Source organism: Protopterus annectens, chromosome 6.part0 (assembly GCF_019279795.1).
Source record: "Protopterus annectens isolate FY-2018-M chromosome 6.part0, PAN1.0, whole genome shotgun sequence".
Classification (NCBI taxonomy): domain Eukaryota; kingdom Metazoa; phylum Chordata; order Ceratodontiformes; family Protopteridae; genus Protopterus; species Protopterus annectens.
The window spans coordinates 228,908,380-228,933,822 of NC_056737.1; the positions used below are offsets into that span (position 1 = coordinate 228,908,380).

General features: G+C 38.3%; 1 protein-coding gene across 1 annotated transcript in view; it reads right to left on the reverse strand.

The window, feature by feature from the left end:
• LOC122803815 (extracellular calcium-sensing receptor-like) overlaps positions 1-25,443 on the reverse strand; it is a 233,528-nt gene that overhangs the window by 103,856 nt on the left and 104,229 nt on the right. The window contains exon 6 of the mRNA XM_044073501.1: positions 16,790-16,913. Within this exon, the coding sequence (XP_043929436.1) occupies positions 16,790-16,913 (124 nt within the window). The remainder of the gene's footprint in view (positions 1-16,789; positions 16,914-25,443) is intronic.

Below are 25,443 nucleotides of genomic sequence, written 5' to 3' on the forward strand. Positions count from 1 at the left end.
AGAGAACTGACTAAACAATCACTAACTGATACTAAACCCAAAAAAACACAGTTTATATTATTCCACCCAACTAAGCCCAATGACCCCACCTTCTCCATTCTCTCAGTCAACAATACCCTCTTCACCTCAGTACCAGAGGCCAAACTACTAGGTGTCACTATTGATTAACAACTTAAATACAATAAGCACACATCCCAAACTATTTCTAAAGTCCACAAAAAGCTATGATGCCTCTATCATAGCAAACAATTCCTAATCTCCCAGTCTAGAACTACCATAGCCAGAACTCATCTATTATCAACATTACTTTATGCCTCCCCAGTTCTGACTAATATTAATAAAACCAACATGAACAAACTCTCTACATGCTACAACAAGATAGCTAGGTTTACAGCCAATGCTAAATCACAATCCCACCATTGCTAATCCCTACATAAAGTACACTGGTTAGAATTTCCCAACTTACTAAGCTACCACCAACTCAACATAGCTTATCAAAGTCTATATCATCCTGAGAGAACCCCCTCCCTAGATGGCATATTAAATTTTTATAACTCCAACAGGAAACTATGATCCAGTAACAAAGTCCTGATTGAAGTCAATCCATGCAAGAACAGCTCTGGAGAAGCCCTATTCTCCCATGAGGTTGCAAAGGCATAGAACACCCTCCCTCCTGACCTCAGGCTACAAAATTGCACAACCACATTTAAAGACCTCCTTAAATCACACCTTTATGCTAACCATCTTTGCAACTGCAATGACACCCCCCCCTTGAATGGTCACCCAATTGTAGGAGGACACCACCTGAGGCCTCTGTTGCTTGCTGCTCACTATCGCTTTGGTCCACCTATGTGCATTGTATATCTTTGTAAATATTGCAAATATGTACCTACTCTAAATACCGTATGTTCACATAATGTACTAGTACTGTAAATTTTATGATCTCCTGATTGTACTATGAGATTGTATTGCATTTGACTGTTTGCATTTAATTGTTACTGCCTTTTACATGTTAACATTCTACCACTTGTTATCCGACTACTACTATTGCATTCAACTGTCACACCTGCCTAAAATGTCAGCATTCTACTTAATGTTAATCCTTATTAACCTATGTATTTCAACTGTAACTTCTTGGAGCTTTACTTCCCAGGACTCTGTTGAAAATGGGCACTAGCTGTCCAGTTGGATTATCCTGGTAAAAAAAATGTTAAATAAAATAAAAATAAATAAACATTATAATGGTTTATTCTCTGCTTATCTCTCCACCTTCTTGGCCAGTGAGCAAGGCTGGGTGCAAGCAGTTTTGGTTCAGCCAAAACAAGCAGCTTACAATGGGAAATAAAGCTGGCAGCAAGTGACAGCATCTTCACAGATTCCAAAGTAAATTGAATGTTTAAGACTCCCCTTTATATAACATATCTGCAGATGGTGCAGAAAAGCAGGAAAATGTCACTTGACTTGCAATAGTCAAGAAAATGTTTCATTAGTGTATGCTGTTTTATATCATTCCTCATTTACATCTCAGTAAGACTGAATCTCAGTTTTACCAAACTCATTCACAGACAGCAAGGATAGCCTTAATGTGTTTGCGTAATGAGTATGAATACCACTCCTGGTGCTTGGGATTAACAAAGGACAATGAAGGACAGCAAAGTAAAAACAGTATTTAAGAGTTGTTTGAACTTCACTCTGCCACACTTAGACCAAAAACGGTGGCAGAACAAAGTATCTAACAGCTCATAAAGCCAGTAATTATACAGAGGTCACTTCATTTCTGCCTGCTGTTTAACAGTGCTTTGTATTTTACTGGCTTTTAAAGGCTTTTTAAAAAGCTAGTAAAATCCTTCATGCTCCTGCACTTTTTTCTGAAACCAGTAGTACATAGAACAGAAAAGGCTCCATGCACTAAAAAGAATCAGGTCTCTGATCATAACCTTTTATTTCGTGTTCTCAGACTGGATGCCAAGATTCCCCTCTTAAGCTTCACTCTGAAGGTGAATTTCTTGGTATCCATGTCTTGGGCACTGGCTGTCATCAGAAACGCAATCATAATCCTCTGTGTTATATTGTATTATACTCTGCAGCAAAGTATAGCAGTATTGATTATCTCAGTTTGAACCACACAGCATCATGTTAGGATAGCAGATGACATAAGCTGATGAAATACCATGTTTTGAAATCCTCTATTTAAACTGATTGAAAAGGATTATTGCAGAGGCAATAGTTGGATGCCATGTGATATTATCTTCACTTAAAGAGTCCGTAGCTTTCTTTTTACCTCATAGCAAGCATAATTAATATGAATGTTAACACAGCTGCAAACTATTCGCTTCTTAAATGATTGCTTATATAATGCCTCCTATCAGAATAAAACAGGATTCACTTTGCATTGCCAAATATTTCTAACATGATAACAGACCAGCAGTAAGCATTTGTATATGCTAAGCCAGGGTTTCCCAAATAGGGACACCTACTTTGTTTCAGGAAAGGTCAAAGCAAGTCAAAAAATGTTGCCCACATAAAATTATTTGGCATTTAATTTAACTGGATTTAGATAAATGCAGATAGATAATAGTCAATAAATACATGTGTTTGTTTACAAATGAATTATAATAGACATATAGCATTCCTCTAAATTATTTTCAGGGATGTTTTTGCCATGACACTCTTACAGGAGCAAAATAATGTAAACACCACTACAGGCACTACACAGGACCTGCTTTTATACACAATGGCTACAATACAGGCAGAGTTTTCTGCTTACAACATTGTTTCTCATATGGATTGTGGGTATGATACACAGATGATGAAAGCTCACAAACAAACAAATCTGAACCCCAACACAGAGAGCACTACGCTGTCAAAACAAAGAATAAATAGAGAAACATGAATACCATAGTGTGGTGGGTGTGATACATGAAAAAGGATTAAATGAATCAACAGGGATACAGGTGAGTAAAAGGGGCAGGGAAGAGAATATAGAAAATCAAAAAAAATTGTCCCATAGAAAATAAATATGGGGGTATTTGCAAAAACAATGGTACTGGAACATGAGGAACATCCGGGACAGAGTTATGAGTGGCACATCCAGGGTGGGACTTCCCTACCAGGAATTCAGGGGTAGGATTTTAGCACACAGAGAACATTAAGAGCTGGACCTTCTGTGGTGGGGCTCCTGCTAAGAATCACAGCAAGGGTGGGACTTCCAAACATCAACGTTTTTGACAGCTTGTATACATGGTTACTACTAACAAATGAATATTACCTCACTGAATACTCACTTATAAAAGCATTTATTTGCATGCGTACTTTGGTACAGACCTTTGTTCTACCTTAAATGTACAAATACATTTTAAAACTGCAATAGTGACTTCAAATTGAAGTAATAAAGCCAGTACTCCCAATTCAAAATATCATGTAATACTAAAGAGAGGAAAAAAACACTAATGGCACCTTTCCAATTATTTCACTTATTTAAGATAAGAAGTAAAACAAGTAATCTTAAATCATTAACATAGCCCATATAATAAAACACGTCTTTCATAACAGTTTACTCTCCTCATAGAAGAATATGTGCAGTATTATAAAGGATCAGGGTTTATCATGCACTATTGCAAATAATAAACTAAAAACATCAGCACAGGCAGAAAAACATAAGAAGATACACAGATAAATATAAAACAAAAGTACAAAATAAGCAATTTACTGATGACCCAAAAAATTTTATAGAGAATTGGAAAACAAGGTAAAAGGAATTGAGAGACCACCAAAAAAACAAGAAGAAATAGATACATTTTGGAGAAATATTTATGAAGATCATATGAAACATAACAAAGATGCTAAATGGATGGAAGAAGTAAAAGAAAGAATAAGAAGTTCAAATGTACAGGATATGAAATGGGATGGAGTAACGGCCAGAGAGATTGAAACAAAGTTAAGAAAAGCCTCCAAATGGAAAACCCCAGGCCCAGATGTAGTACCTAATGTCTTGCTAAAAGTATTAACATCTTTGCATGAAGATTTAGCCATGAGTAAGAACTATTTATATGCACACCCCAAACAGACACCAGCCTGGCTAACAACAGGAAAAACAATCCTTAAGAGTGAACCTGCAAGCTACCCTGAAATCTATAGACCAATAACTTGCCTTCTGATAATGTATAAACTATACACTGGAAATTATGCTGACAGGGTTCATAGTAATATAGAAGAAAACTCAATTGTGACAATAGAACAAAAGGGTAATAAAAGAAAGTCATATGGAACAAAGGATTATTTGTTGTTAAATAAAATCATAGTGGAGAGCTGTAAAAAGGCTAAAAAATCTAAGTATGGCATGGATGGACTACAAAAAAGCATTTGACAGTATCCCATATTCATCAATAAAAGAGTGCTTAAAAATGTTTAAGATACACCCTACAGTGATAAACTACATCACAGGAGCCATGAAGCAGTGGCAAACCACTTTGCAGTTAAGCCATGATAAAGGACAAATTATTATTCCAGGGATAAAAATCCAAAGGGGGGATATTCCAGTGTGACTTTCTCACCACTGCTTCTTTGCCTTGCCCTTAACAACCCATTAAGCTGTCTGCATAATAATAGATTAGGTCATGGCTATAATATGGCTCCCAGAAAGCAACAAAGTGTAAAGACTTCTCATCTTCTCTTTGTCGATGATTTAAAACTGTATAGTTTATCAGATGAGGAACCAAAAGCACAACTTCCAGTAGTTAAAACTTTTTCAGTTGATATAAGAATATCATTTGGTCTTGATAAATGTGCAAAAGCTACCTTTAAAGCAGGAAAGCTACAGCACCAAGAAAACAGTAGTTTGGGACAATAATGTGATATAAAAGAACTTGCGCAAGAGGGAGTGTATAAATATTTGCGAATTAATGAAAGATGAACAATAAAACATGAACAAATGTGAATAAAACTCAGTAAGGAATATTTTAGAAGACTTAAATTAATCCTGAAAATGGCTATAAACCAATTTGCTCTTTCTGTCCTAACTTACAGTTTTTGGAGTGATTCACTGGCCCCAAAATGTCTTGGATAGAGTAGATAGAAAAACAAGTAGGATGTTTCATGCTCATTAAATGATTTATAAAAATCAGTGCATACCAAGATTATATATTCCCCATTCTGAAGGAGGTATGGGCCTCCTTGAAATTGATTACCTGTATAGAGCTGTAGTCGTGGGACTGTATACATATCTGCTGACCTCACAAGATCCAAACATAGTGAAAGTTTGGAAATATGAAAGGAATAAATCTAAGATTACATCCTTTAGCCTAGTAGAAACATATCATCATGAAGTGGGAATGTAAATCAAAGCAGAAGTAGAAAAAATCAGGCAGCAACTGAATGTGCCACAAAAAAAAACAAAAGAAAGAATATAAGGTGAAGGATCAGATGAGAAGACAAGAAATGTGCAAAATGCATAAATATAGTTGCAAGTATGGAAAATTCCTGGAACAACCTCATGTTGAAAAGGAGCAAATGCAGGGATGGTTAAGGAGAGGCGAAATCAAGCCAAAACATGAAAGGTTAATATTGGTGGCCCAAGATAGTGGACTATGTACATATTGGTTTACAAAGTCCATTGAACATGTGAGAGAAACAGACAAATGTAGTTTTTTTTAAAACAGAATTGGAAACAGTTGCACACCTTGTTGCTGGTTGTGACATACTAATGGCAGAAGGACTGTATACTGAAAGGCATAATAATGTGGCAAGACTGCTGCATTGGGGATTGTGCAAACATTATAATACTGAAGTAGCTGAAAAACACTGGAAACATGAGCATTCATCATATAAAATGATGAAGCCTACATCACATGGGATCACACATTACCAACAGTTCAAAAGACAGATGTGAGAAAACCAAATATAGTGGTCCATGAAAAGACAAAAGTAGCACTGATCATTGAAATCACTACACCCAGTGACTACAGTGTATTGTGTACAGAGAGACACAAAGTCTTAAAATATCACAATTTGTGGGCAGAAACAAGAGCAATGTGGAAGAAAGACACCCAGACAGTTCTAATAGTAGTAGGAGTAATGGGCCTTATAAAAAGAATCTACAATCATATTTATATATGTTACTAATATATGTAACCCCATACAAATCGCAGGAGTAATTACTGGGCACATTGCAGGTGCTGTAAAGAGCATTTCTGGCTGACATTAAAAGATTGAAACAATACTAATTTCATTAAGTTTAATCATACTTTGAATTAGGAATGGTGTCCATTCCCATCATGGTATTAGAAACCCTCAAACTTTGCAGAAATTAAAAAGAATAACTTTAAATCTGTGCTGTACAAAATTGATCAAATCACCTGAAGTTTAGTAACATAAACTAGTCTGGAAAACTTAATCTTCCAATGTCCTCCTAAATAATTATTCTACAATGCATCGCTGTCAAAAATGTTTTTTATATAACTCTCTAATGGAAGCTTTTGTTACTGTCATAGTAACCTCGTATTTCTGAAGCAATAGCTCACAAAAGCTATTTTCCATAACACAGCAGATTTATTCAAATCATACAAACACAAGTAGTTGATAATTGTATAACAGATGTAACAAATACCTGGACACCTCAGTAACATCAGGGATAAATACACTTGAGAAAGGATACTTGACTAATAAAAACAAAAAAAAAGGATGCCATAAAACACCACCAATTTATTGTAAGCGCTTTCGTGCAGCCCAATTCACTGCACTTCCTCAGGCAAAAAAATCCCTCCAAAATACTTCTTAAATAATATATTACATCAACTACATCATAATATTCAATTAACTATTTAAAAATTTAAAGAACCAGATTTTATAAAAAACTTTTAAACTAATAAATTACTAAACATCTATAAATACCAACTAGAATATACATAATATATACCTAAAAGAAATTCATGTTAACTAGTTAGAAAAAATTTAACCATATTTCTTATTCAATATTATACACTAACAATATTAAGAATATTTATTTCATCTTTCCAAGGCTTTTAATTTTAATAAACATTTAATAGAGCAATATTCATTAAGCCCTCGAAAGGTGTTGGCACTAGTATGAAGTTGCCATAAGAACTCCCTTTCTTCTAATTTCAAATGCCATGGTCCACCCCCAACATTCTTCTTTACTTGTTCTATGACAACAAATTTAAAAATATGTGCTGGATTGTCTTTAACATGTTTTGCTAATGCATTATTTGCATTACCTTTACCAATACTATAAAAATGTTCATAAATTCTATTTTTAACTTTCTCTCCGTTTTCCCTATATAAAACCCTGAACAAGATTGACATGAAGCAAGATACATTACCCCTTTAGATTCACAATTGTATTTGCCTATGATTTTATACAGGGTATCCTTGATGTTAAAAGAATTACCCATTAAAATATGTTTATAATAATGGCAATGACCACATCTAAACTTTCCATTAACTCTGTTATTTAACTTTAAAGGCATTTCTAATAGGCATTTTAAATTAGGCCCTCTTCTAAATGTTATTAAAGGCTTATTGCCCAATTTATTACTAATTGAGTAATCTTGTGTTATAAAAGTCCAATTATTTTTTATAGTACTGCAAATCATATTAGTTTCATTAGAATATACCATACAAAAACTAGTAACAAATGGGATCTGAGTTACTCCTACATCTTGTACTTGAGTACTTGTGTTCAAAGAAATTCTGTGAGGTAACCTGTGATGATTGCCCTTGGCTAAATGCAGAATAGGAAACCAATGCTGTCTCAGCCAATAGGGAGTCACTAACAATATTTTGGGAGCTTCCTATTGAATTTTGAACAAGACTTCTGGAATAGAGAGATCGGAGGTAAAGCATCAAGAAATATTCCCTTCCAAGAAAAAGATAGGGCATCCATCTTCCAAACCAGAGGACCTGGTACTCTGGCACAAAATAGAGGAAGTTCTCTGTCCAAAGGGGAGGCAAAAAGATCTATTTGAGGAGTACCCCACTGGTGGACAATGTCAGAAACATTCCTGTGAAGCATCCATTTGAGGGATTGAGTTAAGGACCTGTTCAGAGGGTCTGTCACAAGGTTTTGATCTGAGGAAATGTAAACTACCTGAAGAGTCACTCAATACTGGATAGCAAGATCTCACATTAGGAGTGCCAACTGGCAAAGAAGATAAGATCTTGTCACCCACTGTTTGTTTACATACCACATCACTGTGGTATTGCCTGTAAATATCTTGAGAGGACCTGGGGAAAGAGGAGGATGAAAAGCCTGAAGCACCAGCAGAAGAGCTCTCACCTCTTCGACACTGATGTGTTCTTTCTGTTGAAGAGGTGGCCACACCTCTACACATTTAGGAAGCCAAAGGTTGCTCCATATCCTACATCTGAAGCTTTTGTGAACAACTTCTGAGAGGGAAGAGGGAAATGAAAAAGGAGCCCTGGATTTGGAGACAACTGCTGGATCTACCCCTGAAGTTCCTTCTTGAGACAAGGTAGAAGATGAACTACAAATTCTAGGGGATGCGCATGCTGAAACCAAACCAACTTCAGAAACCACTGAAACTTTCTTATGTTGAGTTTGACCAGAAGGAGCATAAGGATGGTGGATGCCATGAGCCACAGAGCTCTCCGAAATTCCATGGCTGTTAAAGTGGCAAAGAAAGAAGAGTCTGAAAGAAGGAAATTAGAGTTAAGGCCTTGGGAGGAGGCAGGGATGCCAGCATAGACACAGTCTGTATCCTGCACCCCAGAAAAACATGGTCTTGAGAAGGAGTCAGAAAATACTTTTTGAAGTTTATTGTGAACCCCAGGCTTTTCAGAAAAGAAATGACAAAATAAAAATGTTGCAACAGGATCTCAGGAATGGATGCCTGAAATAGGAGTTTGTCCCAGTTAGGAAATCATTGGACCCCTGAATCCTGCAAAAAGCAATCACAGGAGTAAGACATTTGCTGAATATCCATGGGGCAGTAGGAAGGCCAAAGGGCAAAGCACAGAACTGAAAAATCCAGGAAGCAAAAGAGAAGCATAAAAACTTCCTGAAAAAGGGATAAATTGGAATATGGAGATATCTTCCTTGAGATCCAGCACCACCACATAAGCCTGAGGAAACAGAAGGGGGAACAAAGTCTAAAGGGACAACATTTGAAATGAGACCACTTTCAGAAAAATGTTTAGATGAGAGAGGTCTAGAACTGGTCTCCAAATAAACTCTTTTCTGGGCACTAGAAACATCCTGAAATAAAAACCTCTTCCCCTTTGAAACACAGGCAGCTCTTGAATAGTACCCTGAATCAAAAGGTCACAAAGCACCTCTGGAAGAAAGACAGTTGTCCCTGCGGGGGCTGAGGAATACCCATAAAAGGGGGAAGGGACTTTCAGACCATGACATACCCCTGGCTGATAATGGACAGGACCTAGGAATCCTGATTAATCTGTAGCCAAGCAGGAAGAGAGAGAGAGAGAGAGAGAAGCGAAGAGAAAGAGGAGAATGGCTGGGAAGAACAGGATAGTCAGACAGCACCTGATTTATCAGGAAAAGGAGACTTCTGAGGCACATAAGTCTGAGTAGGCTTCACAGGAGGAGCCCACTTGCCACCCTTTTTACCCTTAGGAGGAGGAGGGCGAGATTGCCTGCGAACAAAAGCTGACTTACTAGGGTAATTTATCTGAAATTTAGGCACAGGAGAAATAAACACATTTAAGTTCCTGTAAAGCATTTCCCTTGTCCTGAAGGGACTTAAACATAGCAGCAGCAGCTTCACCAAACAAGTGTATATATCAAGAGGATCATCCATTAACTTAGCCTTAATATCATCAGGCAAAGGTTGAAGCCAAAGCCAAGAATACCTCCTCATTACTGACCAAAAGCAGCAGCCCTAGAAGAAGTATCTGCTGCATCATAACTATACTTGATGGAATGACAAGCCACCTGGGAGGAAGTCCCTAACAGGAAAAGGGCAGAAGATTTACCCTCAGAGTCTGAAAGATCAGAAATAACTTGACAGGCCTAGAATAGGAGAGCCAACAAATACCTGGACACATGGGTCTATTACCTAACAGCCCTAAAAGCCAAGGTAACAGAGGTATAAACCTTCTTGCCTAGCCTTTCCATGGTCCTGCTATCTTTATCAGAGGGCAGTAACTTGAGAAAAGTAAGCAATTGTGAGGGCTTGTCAGAAGCTACAGACACCACTGAGGGGTGAACAGAAGGATGCTTGTATTGGAAGATTCCTCTTCCTCTGATCCATAATCCAAAGGAGAAGGAATCTGAGAAAAGTAAGCAAGGGATTTCTCATCCAAATCTGAATCTACTTCAGAAGAATCCTATTCCCTGGATATTTTTAGGGGAGTAGAGGACCAAGGGGAGTTGGAACACAAACAATCTGAGGAGTTTTAATGCCATGAAAGCACTAAACAAGCCCTAAGTGAAGGCCTGCCATTCACTCTGTGGGTCCTTAGGAACAGGAGTGATATGTTTAGTCTTTTGCTTTTTCTTCAGTGGGACGTCTGCCTTATAAAATTTGGAAGGCTCTGATCCAGGACGGCAATCAATAATGGTAGTAGGGACTTCTCTGAATAATATCTGAGGAACACCCCTAGAACTCTCAGAGATAATCAGCCATGGTTCCCCCCTGAATGTATGAAGTGGACATAGCTGGCTTTAGGTACCAGCGAACCCTGCAGTCGCTGGGGGCCCCCTGTTTCCTGGGGGCCCCCAACCAAAGCAAGTTATCTTATCCTGATATTTTGCAACATGTCTGTAAAACCAACGAAAGCTAGTACAGCAGTCTTGTATACTTAATAAACTATGAGGGTAATAACTCTTATTTAATCTCCCTTAAAATTCAAAGATATTTCTGGTTGTAGTAACAATGTTTTGTCAAGTAACAGGCATCAGAATTCCATTAAATATTGTATCGCTAACATAGTGCCCCTGGCTAAGTTAAACCCTGCTGTTGGACATTTTCTCCACTAAAACTAACTACATAGCAAGCTTTAGGTCCCTGCAAAACCCATGGCTGCAGGGGACCCCCTTAATCATCTTTGACTGTGTGGGGGTCCCACAAAATCCGCTGCTGGTTGGGGAAAAATGAGGAAGAAAAAATGTATTAATTTCCTATGCTCTTTAACATGAACAGGGTTGTGTTATGACCCTGTTAGGATGAAGCTGATAATGAACATGAGCAATATAAGCACTAGAGAGATCAGCAGCCCAGAGTGACTTACCTCAGTGCAAACTTTGGATTTTAAGATGAGCTGATGCTTCCAATTATCAGGGATCGTTTCTCTTTCAGGTAGTTTTATAAATAATACAACACCGGATACTACAACTCTCAATTTCTTTGCTTAAGAATTCAGTGCAATCCCACAAATAATAGAATAAAGGCTCAGACTCAAGAATATTTTTAAATAATACTCTAATTCACTTAACAAGTTACTAGAATAACATCTTTTGCATCAACATGTATTTTTGAACAATAAGTATAAAACACAGATGTCTGAATTGATTGAATGTTTGCAATCCTGAATGATTTAGCAGCAAATCAGACTTTTTACGGAGGACAAAGCAAATGTATGAACAAAATCAGGGAAGGTCTGTGAAATCAGGGACAGTCACAGGTATGCATTGAAATAAATCTTACCCCCTCTGCTGTTTGACGACTGCTAAACAGCAGTCACTGATCTGGTGTGGCAGTACCAGTGTTGCACAATGTATTGCTGTTTGCTGAAATAAGTACAAAACTAGTACTGCTGTGGCTTATGCATGTTTTTGTGTGTGTGTGTGTGTGTGTGTGTGTGTGTGTGTGTGTGTGTGTGTGTGTGTGTGTGTGTGTGTGTGTGTGTGTGTGTGTGTGTGTGTGTGTGTGTGTGTGTGTGTGTGTGTGTGTGTGTGTGTAAAAGATATCATTGATTTTTGTCTGTGTATGCACCCAATAATGCCAGGACACAGACATTATTCTTCTGTGTATCAGTAAAAAATGTACTTAACAAGTAATTATATTTCAAAAGTAAGACATATATATCACAGAACATTCAGACACGTAGATATTCTTGGAGTCTGGTGGCCCCCACTCACCAGACTAAATTGATAATAGGGACTCTTTTAATTATCCTTGACTCTGTGTGGGCCCCCACCATAGCTGTTGCTGGTTGGAGAAAAAGCTGTAAATTTTCTGAATACACTGTTTAACCTGAATGGTGCTGAGATATGACCCTTTTAGGATAAAGCTGATAATAGCCTCTGTTTATAACCACACTCATTCTAAAACCAGCCCTGCTCAAATATGTGTGTACAGAAAGCTGCTATGGGTTATGAGGGGCTGGAAATTATGTGGTTATTACATCTTTAATTTTCATCACAGTCAAACCTGAGGTGCGCACATGAAGTCATTATAGCTTGTATTTGAGCTGAGGGTAGTGTTTCTCACAGACCCCAGAGGTATACAAAGAAGGTTACTATAGCTTGTGTAAGAGAGGTGCACTGTCTAGGAGCAACAAATTTGAATATATTAGTGAAATCATTCTCAGGATCATGTATCAGACACAGATACATGTGGCTACCTTTGAGGGCTAGGGGTGAGGAACATGCTATGTATATGTATATCAGCAGTCACTTGAAATATATGACTAAGGCAATTTAAATCTCTGCTTTCATCCCAGTCTGACACCAGAGGGATGTATAGGCGGTGACTGTCTTTTGTAGGGGGTTAGGGACGTAGGCAGTATTCCCAGATAAGACTTAAGCATTCTCACAACTACTGGCTTGTTAGTTTACTGTAAGGTACTATTTTGTCAGTTTTGAAAATTAAGCCTTGGGCACAACTTATGTCCTTGAAAGAAAAAAATATAAGACTGAAATTCTTTTCTTTTTCATGATTTTTGTTTAGGCCACCATTGGAGTAAAATGTTGAGAAAATGCTCTAACATGCACCCCAGACCATCTGTAAACCTATGGCTTCTTGGGCCCTGGCTTATTTGAGTTATTTCCTAAATGGCTATTACTGTGCTGTCTTGTTAAAGAAAGGTGTGTTGAAAGGATGCAAGGAAAACTAAAGCTAAACTGCAACAGTGAATTTCTTAATTTAATCATAATTTCTGTTCAAGCCATTATTGGATGAAAAGGTTGTGTAAAAAGAAAAAAAAAAACAATTTAAAATGCATTTCAGAGTATATAGAAAGTTAAAGCTGAGGGTAAGGCAAAATGTGAGAAAAGGAAGAAAAAAGTAACTTGCATGGTATGGGGAGACCAAAAGGGAAGGAATCAGAGGAGAGGACTGGAGTGTGTGTGTGGGGGGTGGGGTATGTTGAAATGTAGGCCCAGTCATTATTTCACTTTAAGTCCAGACCTGTACATAGAGCTATTGCAATGTATCATTGTTGCAACTAAGTGCCAGTAACTGTAACTGCCCCCTTGTTAGACAAGTCAAAGTAGTGATAGTGTGGTACATAGGCCTATTGTAATGTAAGAGCTTGAAGCTAGAGGTCTGTCTGTGGATAATACTCCTAAAAGTTTGCAGCACAAAATAAAAGGTTGCTTAGGATAGATGGCATTGATAGGATGATACTTATACTGGAAGTGCCTAGGGGGATGCCCAACTTAACATTTGCTGGGGGCCCCCAAAATGCTAACACTGGCCCTGGAAGTGGATGTCTGTAATGCCTCCTCAAACATGCTTTAAGTTGGATCCTCACCAGTCTCTGACACGGTCATGGCAGAGGAATCCAATGACAGAGCTGGACAAAGTTCTGGGCATTCACTCACCTTGGGAGAGATGTCCAGCATAGGCTAAACAGCAGAAGATTCTAGCCTAGGCTTCTTGGATTTCTTCTTCACTGACCCCTGTCCCTTGGAACAGGAATTTCCCACTACTGTATCCTGTGCAAGGAGCTTAAGACACTAGTTCTCAAGATAAAGCACTAAAGAAGAAAGTCTGCTATGAAGGGTTTTAGGTACAAAGGGCTGACAGATAGTACAGGATGTATGGTCTGTGAGGCGCCAAGGCAGAATAGACACAGTTTGTGGCCGCCTTTATTGGGAATCTGTCTCCCACAATGGTGTTTACCCTTCTAGGATGACAAGAAACCCCACAAGCAAGAATAAAAAGAAAGATAAGTAAAAAAGAACCCCAAAGAAGTTCTGAGGATGAAACATCTGGATGTCACCTTTATGCCCTATGCTATGCGAGGAGCATACGTGTGACGTACAGCATACTTTAAAGCAACCTAAGGCTGGCCGGATCTCAGGCTACCCTTGGCAGGGGATCCCTAATGTAATGAATACTACAGCAGTGAAATGGAAGGGCATTGTGAGTTTTACAGCATAGATCTACACAGAGCATTACTACATGATGTCCTCTGTCTTATATAAAATTTACCAAAGTTATCAGTGACAGTTGCTGTTAACATATACTCAGTGACATCAGTTGTTAACAAATACTCAATGACATCAGCTATTAATATATACTGGGAGACTGCAGCTGTTAACATATACTCAGTGACTGCAGTGACTACATTGGTTAACATATAGTTAGTAACATCAGATGTTAACATATAGTGGGTGACTGCAGCTGTTAACATATACTCAGTGACTATAGTGACTGAAGCTGTTACTATTTTTCTAATTGAATGATACTGTAACAAATCCAGGCAACTAGTATATAATTCTATAATGTCAAAACCTACACACAATGCAACCTAAGTGCTTAAAACTGGATTGCATTAATGAACACAGTCTATGCAATTAAATGAAACTTTTTCAAGGTTGGCTTGCTTGATACAAACCAGATAATGTTCTCAAAAAATGCTCTTTTATTTAACATTTGTCGACCAGGAAAATCCAACTAGGGCAAAGCCTATTTTCAGCAGAGGCCTAGAGTAAAATGCTCCAGATGCATGTCTTTGGAATGTGGAAAGAAACAAAAGTACCGGAAGGAAACCCATGCTAACACAGGAAGGACATGGAGACTCCGCACAGAAGGCACCCCAACCAAGAATCGAACCAGAGAACCTCCTGCTGTGAGGTGACAACATTATCTGCTACACCACTGCTTTTGTTCTTGAATATTTGTAACCATTATAATCTCAGACATCAGCCAAAAAAAAAAAAAAGATTTCATAGGATGCACATACTACCAAACTACTTGCTACACTGTATCCTAAAGACTCATGTAGCACTACATCCAGTCTACTGTGAGGATGTATCAGTGCAAATGAAAGTGATGGTTAGATTTCCTATAAATACTTGAAACAGAATCTTTATTAGTACAAAACAAAACATAAATTCACACCTAAGTCACATTATGAATCTTAAGAAAAAAAAACATGCACCCTCCCATTCATTTTTTTGTCTGTCCATCCATCTATCTATCCAATAAAGGAGAGGCACAACTTGCTCATCTAGCAACCTAACAAAAAAGTATTACTGCAAAACTGCAGGAATGCCATTTCATCCATTCTTTGTAATAGCAGGGTAGCCAGATACATGCCCCTCCCTCCTGTCCCAGCTCCTAAATAGAAGAGTAAAAAAAAGAGAAATCTTTTTTTCTTTTAAATGGTAGCATAGACCCTGCACAGTGCACAATCACACTCAGATTTTACTTTAGAAAAAAAAAAACTTTTGTTTTGTTTTTTTTTTTCTTTGACTTTTAAACTGCTACAGTTTAGACCCCACTACAGTGCTGCGATTTTATACAAAAAGTTGAAATAAAAGCATCTTTTTTACTTTTAAACTGTAGCAAACTGCTTGCTACAATGTAAGCAAGCCATTGCTTCAGTTTAGACCACATACAGAGTGCTACAGTGCACAGGTTTGATCACAAATGCAATACTGGCTTTTAAAAGCTGATATATGCATTAAAGAGCAATCAGGATCATCCAATCATGCTCCCCTAACACTTTGTGCCTGGGTCAGTTGTTCCTTTCATCCCATCCTAGCTACACTACTGCAATAAAACTCCGGTTACAAAAAAAAACTACAGATAAAAAGCCCTGAAACCCAACAACCTACCTCTGTGGCTTAAGGAGATGAAGCCCTGACTGTGACCCAAAAAACTTGAGTCTGACTAGCAACTCAGGTGAGGGAGGGTGGTAGTAAGTTGCCAGTGCTATCTCACTCATCCTGGAGGGAAGGATTGGTGGTTCCAGTTGCCCAATCACTGCCAAGCAAACAGAAGCCTGCAGGCAATAAATAGTGCCATAGTCTGGTGACAAGAACTTGGCCCATCCAAGGCAGAGATGGTAGACCTCTGCAGCTTGTGCATACATGTGTGTGTGAGGGGGGGGGGTATGTGTGTAGGTAGATATGCACATATTAGGAGAGGGCATAGCTTGGCTCTCTGCGGTGAAATGGGTGCTCATGTCAGCAAACAGGGGGCTGTGTTAGGACCATGAGCCCTGATGGATGCTAAAATGATGAATCTGCAATTGGTTCTTGCCTTTCAGGAGACAAACGGGTTAGAAATGAGTGTTCCCCTGAGAGGAACAAATAGGCAAATATTAGAAGCTGATGGTCAGTAGACAGTAGGGAACAAAAAAAAGAAAATGAACACAAAACAACTCCACCAATAGCGGCAACAAAACCAAACAAAAAAAAAAAAACACTATTCAACAGCAAGTGAAACAAAAGTGCTGAAGAGAAAACTTTTAGCATATCACAAGTTTATTCTTTGCTTTTGTCAAATATAATTAGGCTTCTTCAGGATTATTCTAGAAGTGAAAGTATAAGATTTATGCAAAACATGTTCATATGGAGTCTTCTAAAATACATGGATTTCTTGTAATATTTTCTTACCAGTTTGGTTAGAAATTTCTCCTTGAGAGCAAAAGATACAGTTGAAGCAGCAAATTGGCTGGCCTGTCTGAGGTGCCTTCCTGTAGCCTGCAGAACAACTTTCACTACACAATGATCGAGGGACCTAAATAAAAAAAATAAATACATATGTATACAACCATACCTCTCAACTGTCTAGATTTTCATAGACTGTATATATTTTTGCCTCATATTTTTGATCTAATCCTCATAAAATTTGCGATTTTCTAGCAAATCACTGTGATGATCTGATGACTGAAGTCACAAACTAATGACATATATTTAAGTTTCAGACTTTAAATCCTTCAGAAAAAATGCATGTTAATATAAACCCTGTTATTCTAGCACCTTTCTAAGTTTATAAGAACAATATTTAAAATCTGCACCTACTATTTGGACCTTCGTCCCCTATTTTGTCAGTCTTTGTCCAGATTTCTAGCACTAAGAGGTTGAGAGGTGTGTATACCACTGATGACATATTTATATGATCTTACATTTTATTGTTTATAACTGAATTATACTTACTTAGGTATTTCTTTCCTAATGAAAAGTTTGAAATAAAACAGATGTCAGTGTAGTTTTCTTTCGTACTTCACCTATATGAATCTATGACTACAGTTCAGTAGCAGGACAGAAGACCACCGTCTAAGAGACATAAATAATCACTGCTCTTTCACTTGAACAATTAGCATTTTATAGTCCTCAGACACCCCACTACCCTTTGTGTTCAGTGCATTCGTTTTTCACAACTGCTCCTTCACCAGCTAGATCCTCAGGGTCATGACCTTGAAACAATGCCCATGATTGGACAAAGGTGTACAGTGCAACCAAGCACTGCAAGAAGCAGTGAATGGGATGAGTAGAATACTAGTCAGCACAAGTGTGATAGTATTCATGCTATAAACACAGCACAAGGAGGTAGAAGTCAGTTTGCAGCTCATATGAGATAATGTACTGCATGCATAACAAACATGAATGCATAGGACTTGGGGGTGGCTAGAGGTACAAATACAGAATATAATGTGACTGCTATAACTAGATTTAATTCTGAAGAAGTACTTCTGCAGCAGTTAAGGTATAACAGCCTCTCATTCTCTGGTATCATTCAGTTCCTGGTGTATTTTTTCAGGCTGTATGTACAGCCTACTTGCATGAGATAGCACTGACTTGCACATGCCCCTATGTGTTATATGAAGATAACACTACACCCGGACATCTTCAGCTCTTCTTGCTAGCTTAAGAAATTAGCAGTGTGACTGCATTTATTCTGCAAGTAATTCATGACATTCTACTGCCAGACTGATGAAAATAGAAATTTAAATTCTTTCAACTGGATCAGTGCTTCTATCTCATCACTTGGGTGACGTTACTTATTGGCAGATGTGTTGCTAACTTCCCAATGACTATCTGATTACTGACCAGCTTACTGTTTGAGATTCTAATACATCGATTGCTTTACTTGTTTGCTACTTTAGTTCACTAGCCATTGAAGTCTATATTTAAATTACAGATGCTACCAACGGCAAATAGTTTAAATAAGTGAGCATGTAATATGCAGATAGCACCAAAAATTATCACCATCAGTATTTGTTTTGCCATAATGGAATGCTCAATACAGTGTTATTTGTGAAAATTATAGCATATTTAACAAAGCCATAAAACTAAGACAACCATAGCTATTTAATCTTTTATTGAATAAAAAATGTACAAAATTGAACCTCAGAAAAAAAACTTCTAGGTTCAAGTCAGCAAAGTCAAAGAAACAGAAATATTTACATTTGAAGAAGTAAAAGAAAAGCATGACTTGGTCAGAGTACTCACTAAGGAGAACAACTTCTTGAATCATGTCCTTATTAATAGGAGGCTTCATCCCTTGTGCATCTTTTTTACTTGTTAAGTCTTATTATGAAGCCATCTTTTTAAAAAAAAAAATAATGCTGAAACCAGAGGTCCCTTCCACCCAAGGTAACTTTAGAAATTCTTCAAAGGCAAAATGCCTACTCCATAGTTATACATTAGCAATCTTCAAAGCCCCAACAAACCCTATTGTACACTGTAGAAACAAGTGCAGGGCAAACATCAGAAACAGACCCCTTTGGTGGAACTATAATATCAACCAGCTTTACACGAAAAAGAAGAGAATTTGGACCAAAAGGAAGAAGAGTAATTCTCCAATGATAGTGCTCTCATCACTGAAATAAACAAACAACTCAGGAGCTTCTAGCAAAGGTTCTTGCCTCTACCATAGTGCTCCTGCCTCCGCCATAGTGCCTTTTTTAGGCAATGCCATGAGAACCTACTAACATGAAAATTTCATCACTAAAGGTAATGCTACTAAATGCTAGGAGTTTAAATCATACCTCTCAACCGTACCAAATTCCTCGGTAAATACTGGTTTTGAGAGCAAAATATTAGAGTGACACAAATTCCCCACTTGGCCCCTTTAATTTCTGAATTTCTTGGGGGTTTTTTGTTTTTTTTTACTTCTGACGTCATCACATGCAGGGCATGTATGATGACGTCAGCTTCTGCAGAACGGTCTGTGTGTGCACAGCACATCTTTCTTCCCAGCTCGGCTCCTCCTCCAGCCAGGTAAAAAATGTAAACCTACAAGACAAACAGCAGCTTCCTTTATTTATATTCTTAACAACTGCAGACTTGACTTTTATGTGACGCAGCTTCTTTTATTTAACAGCTGCAGGAGTATGTGATTGCAGGCAGGTGGGAGAAATGTACATGTGCTAATGGCTGCAGGCTTAACTTTTATGTGTGATTAACGTTTATGTGATTTTACTTGGCAGCAGCTTCTTTTATTTATTTATGTAACGGCTGTAGGAGAATGTGATTGCAGGAGAAACACATATGTGTGCTTAATGTTTATGTGATTTTACTTAGCAGCTTCTTACTGTGCTTACCATTTATGTGATTTTACTTAACAGCAGCTTCTTACTGTGCTTACCATTTGTGGTTTTACTTAACAATAGCGTCTTACTGTGCTTACCATTCATGTGATTTTACTTAACAGCAGCTTCTTTTATTTATTTATTGGCTGCAGGAGAATGTAATTGCAGGCAGGAGAAACATACAGCAGCTTCTTTTATTTATTTCCGTAATGGCAGCAGCTTCTTATATTTATTTCCTTAACGGCAACATTATTTAACAGCTGCAGGAGAAGCGTGTGTTTATTTATTTCCTTACTTAATGGCAGCAGCTTCTTTTATTTATTGCAGGGAATTATGTCCTTACTTAACAGCAGCAGCTTTCATGGCTGCAGAAGGGGGTGTATTTATTTCCTTACTTAACAGCAGCAGCAACAACTGCAGGAGGGTGTGTGTGTGTGTGTGTATTTTCAGCTTCTTTTATTTGGTGTGTGTGTGTGTGTGTGTGTGTGTGTGTGTGTGTGTGTGTGTGTGTGTGTGTGTGTGTGTGTGTGTGTGTGTGTGTGTAAATGCCCCTGTGTAACTGCTGGTTAGAGTTACTCAGACTCAAACCCTGTACCTTGGGTACAAGAATCAAGAGCCTAAATTCTCTACCCTAACCACCACACCACCACCACTTCTGATTCAAGGAGTTAACCATAGTTCTCAACTGTCCAAAGTTTTACAGAATGTCTGGAATGTTTGGCTCATACTTTTGGTCTGGTCCTCTTAAAATTTGTGGTTTTCTGACAAATCAGTGAGAACTGAATTCACTAAATAATGATAGCCATTTAAGTTTCAGTCTTCCTATTTTTCAGAAAATGCATGGTAACACAAAACATTTTATTCCAGCAACTTTTCTAGGCTTGTACAAGCAATGTTTAAAATGTGTCCCTGGTTTTGGGCTTTTGCCCCCCCCCCAATAAATTTTGTCTTTTTCCAGATTTCTTGTGCTGCATAGTTCTTCAGGGGGAGAGACGTTTAGTACTGCTTATGCCAAGATGGCTTGTGTTGTTAGTAGCACAACAGGTAGAATACTTGCTTTTGATGCAGAGGTGCTGTGGTTCTACTCCCACAGTATGTAGATGGATTGGTGATACTATACTGTATTGTACTTTTAAAAGGGGTGGATGCTGCAGTCCTGAGAATGTCCTCTTTGGCTGAGATACCTAGTGACTATGAACCTGTTATCAGTTTGCCATCCACTCTCTACTGTAATATTACTAGCTTATCATTTTTTTAATTTAACAGTCAATTTATTCCTCAAGGGCAACAGGCACTTTATTTGTAGATGAAACAATGAAATATCAAGTATTTTGCTAGCAGTAACCTCTTCATTAGTTACAGATCTTACAGATTTCTTTAATGTAGACTTATTTAGATGACTTTTACTTCTGCAGATGTACATATTTACTGATACTGGTGGATTGTAGATGTTTGAGTAGACTTTTATGATGGAAATGTTGTGAAATGGGCAGTTTTGTCATTATTGGTTCATCCATTTTGTTTCATTGCTTACCAGAAAATGTTCAAAACAATAAAAGTAAAATGCGCTCTAACAAGTGTGCTGTAATATACAAGGAATATAATTTAATACAATCAGGAAGGTGTATCAAAGAACACATGTATGTTTTGTGTGCAAGGGGCCTATGATTTGAAAACAGCCCAAACGTAATCTTTATTCTCCACTGGACAGGTGCATTTTCTTTGAATGTGGATTTCAATGCTGTTTTAATGAATGTGAGTTTCAAGAGCAGAGAAGTTTTAATGCTAAGTCTATTTTCATTGTGAGACTGTATTGCTTTGTTTAGCAGATGTCTATTAGTGTTTGTGCTATAAAATGTAAAATAAAAGCTTTAAATGAAATCCAAATAATCATCATAGAAGTAAAGCAGTATGCACATTACAGTGTTTATGGTAAATGGGGTAAAATAGCCAAGTAATGGGATATTGGAATGGCTGCAGGGAGGAGGGTTGTGTATGGGGGGCCCCATTCAACCATGATTTTGTGAGGGGGAAGGGCAGCAAACTCAAAGACAGCTCCGGGTGACACAAACACAAGCTACGCCACTGATCGGTAGGCCATGGAGAATTACTTTTGGAGGTCCTAGCAAACTATAATATTCTTTTGCCAAGATTAGAATATTGCCTACTATTAAATGCCCTACTTTTACCAAAAAACCCACATACTGCAAGTCACCAAAAACAAAATCCTAAGGTTCATCTTCTTCTCCCTTCCCAGTGAACATCATTGCTACACATTTAAAAAAAATGGTTACCATTTACTACAGGGTCTGGGCTGGGGCCATATTTTAGTTGTCTGTTCTTCAGTTTGCACTTGAAAGATGGTATTCCACAATTCCATTGAAGTGGTTGGAGTTACATAATTATGTGTGCAAATTTTATGTTCATCAGCATACAGATTTGTACCTATTTTTCATGGGCCTTTGTCCAGATTTTTGATGTTTCCAGGTTGAGAGGTGTGGTTCAAACATGAAACTGCACTCATTGCAAGCATTCTTAACTCTGGAAGATGATGATATTTGTGCAGTCACACAAACCTGGTTCAAAGCTATAGAGAGCACCCCAGTCATACCAGGTTCCTCATACTATCATACATTTTGACCCCAAACCATAGGCAGCAAAGCAAAAGGAGGTAGAGTTGCAATATATACTAAAGACATACACACCTCTAGGCTGGTCAAACAGTATGATGAAAAGGAGACACTCCAGGTGCTGTCCAGGACAAAGAAGGAACAGGTGCCTAATTGGAAGCAATCTCTCATTAGCCTGAACAAGCAAATAAGAGCACTAGTGAAATCCCCAGAAGCAAACTTCAAGTCTTAACTGGCCACATCTACTATAGACAATCATAAGGCCTTCTTCACATATGTCCACAATCTGAAAGGAAGCACTCATATCTGCTCAGAACTAGTGGTCAAGGACACCACATACACAAATGCCATAGATATAACCAACCTGCTGGCAGACAGGTTCAGTGAAAACTTCACCCTCTGCCACCCCATCAGTAAAATCAGTAAATCAGGACATCCCCAGCACATGTCTCCCTCCCCTTATCTCTAGGGAGCATCACTGCCCTCTCAAAGGCAAAAAATATAGCCTCCATGAGATGCAATAACATCCCAGGCTGCATCCTACAAAAACTCAAACAGGAACTTGCAGCACCATTAGGCAACCTATTCAACCAAAGCCTGAATACCAGCTTCATCCCAGCTGAGTGGAGGACAGTCACTGTCATCCCTTTGTACAAAGGTGGGGCATCCACAGATCCAGGAAATTATAGACCCATCAGCCTAACTAGCCTGATCTGCAAGGCCATGGAACAGATTATCATGGACCTCATTAACAAGGACATTGGCAACCTCTAAACACTCGATCGCACATTGTTTGGTTTTGTCAAGGGGAGGTCATGCCTGTTAAATTTGGTCGACTTCTTTGAGACAGTCACTAAAGCCATGGATGAGCGGAAGATGGTCCACATTCAGGTATAATAGATAAACTCTCTCAACTAGGCATTAATGCTATGTTACCAGATGGGTAGCAAACTGGCTCACTGATAGAACCCACCTAGTCAAAATTGGGGAAGCCACCTCAAGCAGGAGACTCATAATGAGCGTTGTATCCCAGGGATCAGTCTTGGGGTCTCTGTTGTTTGGGATATACTTTTCTGAAGTGCAGGCCAAAACCAGTAGGCTATGGCTGACCAAGTTTGCAGATTACTGCAAGCTGGGCACTGTCATCAATTCCCCTAGTGATGTGGACATCCTTCAAGAGGGTCTCACCCAAACAAATGACTGGTGCCAGAAACATGGCCTCAAACTGAATGACAAAAAAATGCATCATCATCCCCTTTGGGAAGAGTGACATCCCCAGAAATGATCACATTAATAACAAGGCTCTAAACATGCAATCAGTGGTGAGGGACGTGTCACCCAGGTTGAGAGCAAACTGACTTTTGACCACCATATTGCCTCCATTGTACCGAAAGCTTTCTACATGGCCCACATCATTAGTAAGGATATCTCATCCAGGGACAAGGAGGTCATAACAGTCCTGTATTCTTCCCTTATAAGACCAATTATTGAGTACAATGCCCCTTTCAGCATGTACCTTACAAAGCACATGCAGCAGTTGGAGAGACCACAGAGGTTCCTCACCAGGAGAATCCAGGGCCTAAAACATTTACCCTACACAGATAGGCTAAAAGCCGTGTCCCTCTACTCATTCTCATACAGACTCCTCAGAGGTGACCTCTGTCTGGCATACAAAGCAATCTCAGACCCCGACTTGATGGGACTGCTGCATATCTACAAGCCAAGTTCCACTCCAGTAACCCGAACATGTGACTTCAACCTGGTCTGTGACATCAATAGGGCTTGTTGTCAGGACAGATTTGTGTCCGAGAGACTCTCCCTTCTGTGGAATAGACTCCCTCTCCACATCAAGCAGAGTACCTCATTAATCCTTTTTAAGTGCAACCTGGATAACTGGACTGGGGAACAGAAAATACACCCCTGGGATTCCATTTGTGTCCCTGCTGGCCATGGGCATCAGGTGTTTACTTGTCGGAACATGGGATAAGTTCTTGGCTAGGTGTATAAGGGCCTCAGAGCCAATAGCCTATTCATTTCCTATGATCCTATGATCCAAAGACAAGTCTGAGGCTAAAATAGCCACCAAAGCCAAAAACAATAACAAGACCTTTTTTTGTTATATTTGTTTTTTTGTTTATTTTGTTTTGTTTGTTTTTTTTTGTTTTGTTTTTTTTTACTGGGTGAAGAGCATTTACCTTTTTATTTTTCATTTTTCTGACATAGTAAATCATACATTTATATAAATGAAAACAAACCATGTTAACATATTTTCAGTTGCAAACATTATACATCACATATAATCTTCTATTTAAATCTCATTCCTCCTCCAAAATATCATTCTGTATGTATTGCTCCCATAATTCCCATTTTTTCTATGTAATTTGCTCCTACCCTTTTCTAAAGATCCACTTCTAATTTTGTATCTCTGCTACTATAGTCACTAATATGGTTGGTTTAAAAGTTGATTTCCATTTTCTAGTTATTGCTTATTTTGGCAGCCACCAGAATTAAATTCAGCAAGGCCTTACTATGTCTTGGCAATTTTAATTCTTTATCACAGCTCAAAAAATAATTTCCTTAGTTATACAAATTTGGTCAGCCAGTATTTCTGACATAGTCTGCAGTGAATTTTTAATGTCTGCCAACTCATTACACTCTCAAAAAATATTTTTGCAATTAACTTATCCTCGCAAATCACACCTCCAAAAGTTTGCAATCTACCTGAGGAAATATTCTTGGAAGTCTGCTTGGGGAACACAAAAACCTATACAAACACTTCCAACCAAAAATCCTAAATTTTCTAGACTTTGTTGCATATTCTGGAGGCATACATACTGTACATCCTCCCACTATTTCTTTGTGAATTGCTTATCCAATCTCTCTTCCCAATTTTTTCTAACCACATCTGATTGATTCCTACAGTTATCATGCAACATTTTATATTCCCTACTAATTGTCCCTTTTTTAACAGCAGCTTCTGTTCTAGATTCTACTGAAAACTCTACCAGTGCTGGTCTTTCTAGATCCCCCCATCCCTTACTCTTCCACTATACTCTAATATCAGTCCTTGATAGGGAAGGCAGTCTTCAGTCCAAATGTATTT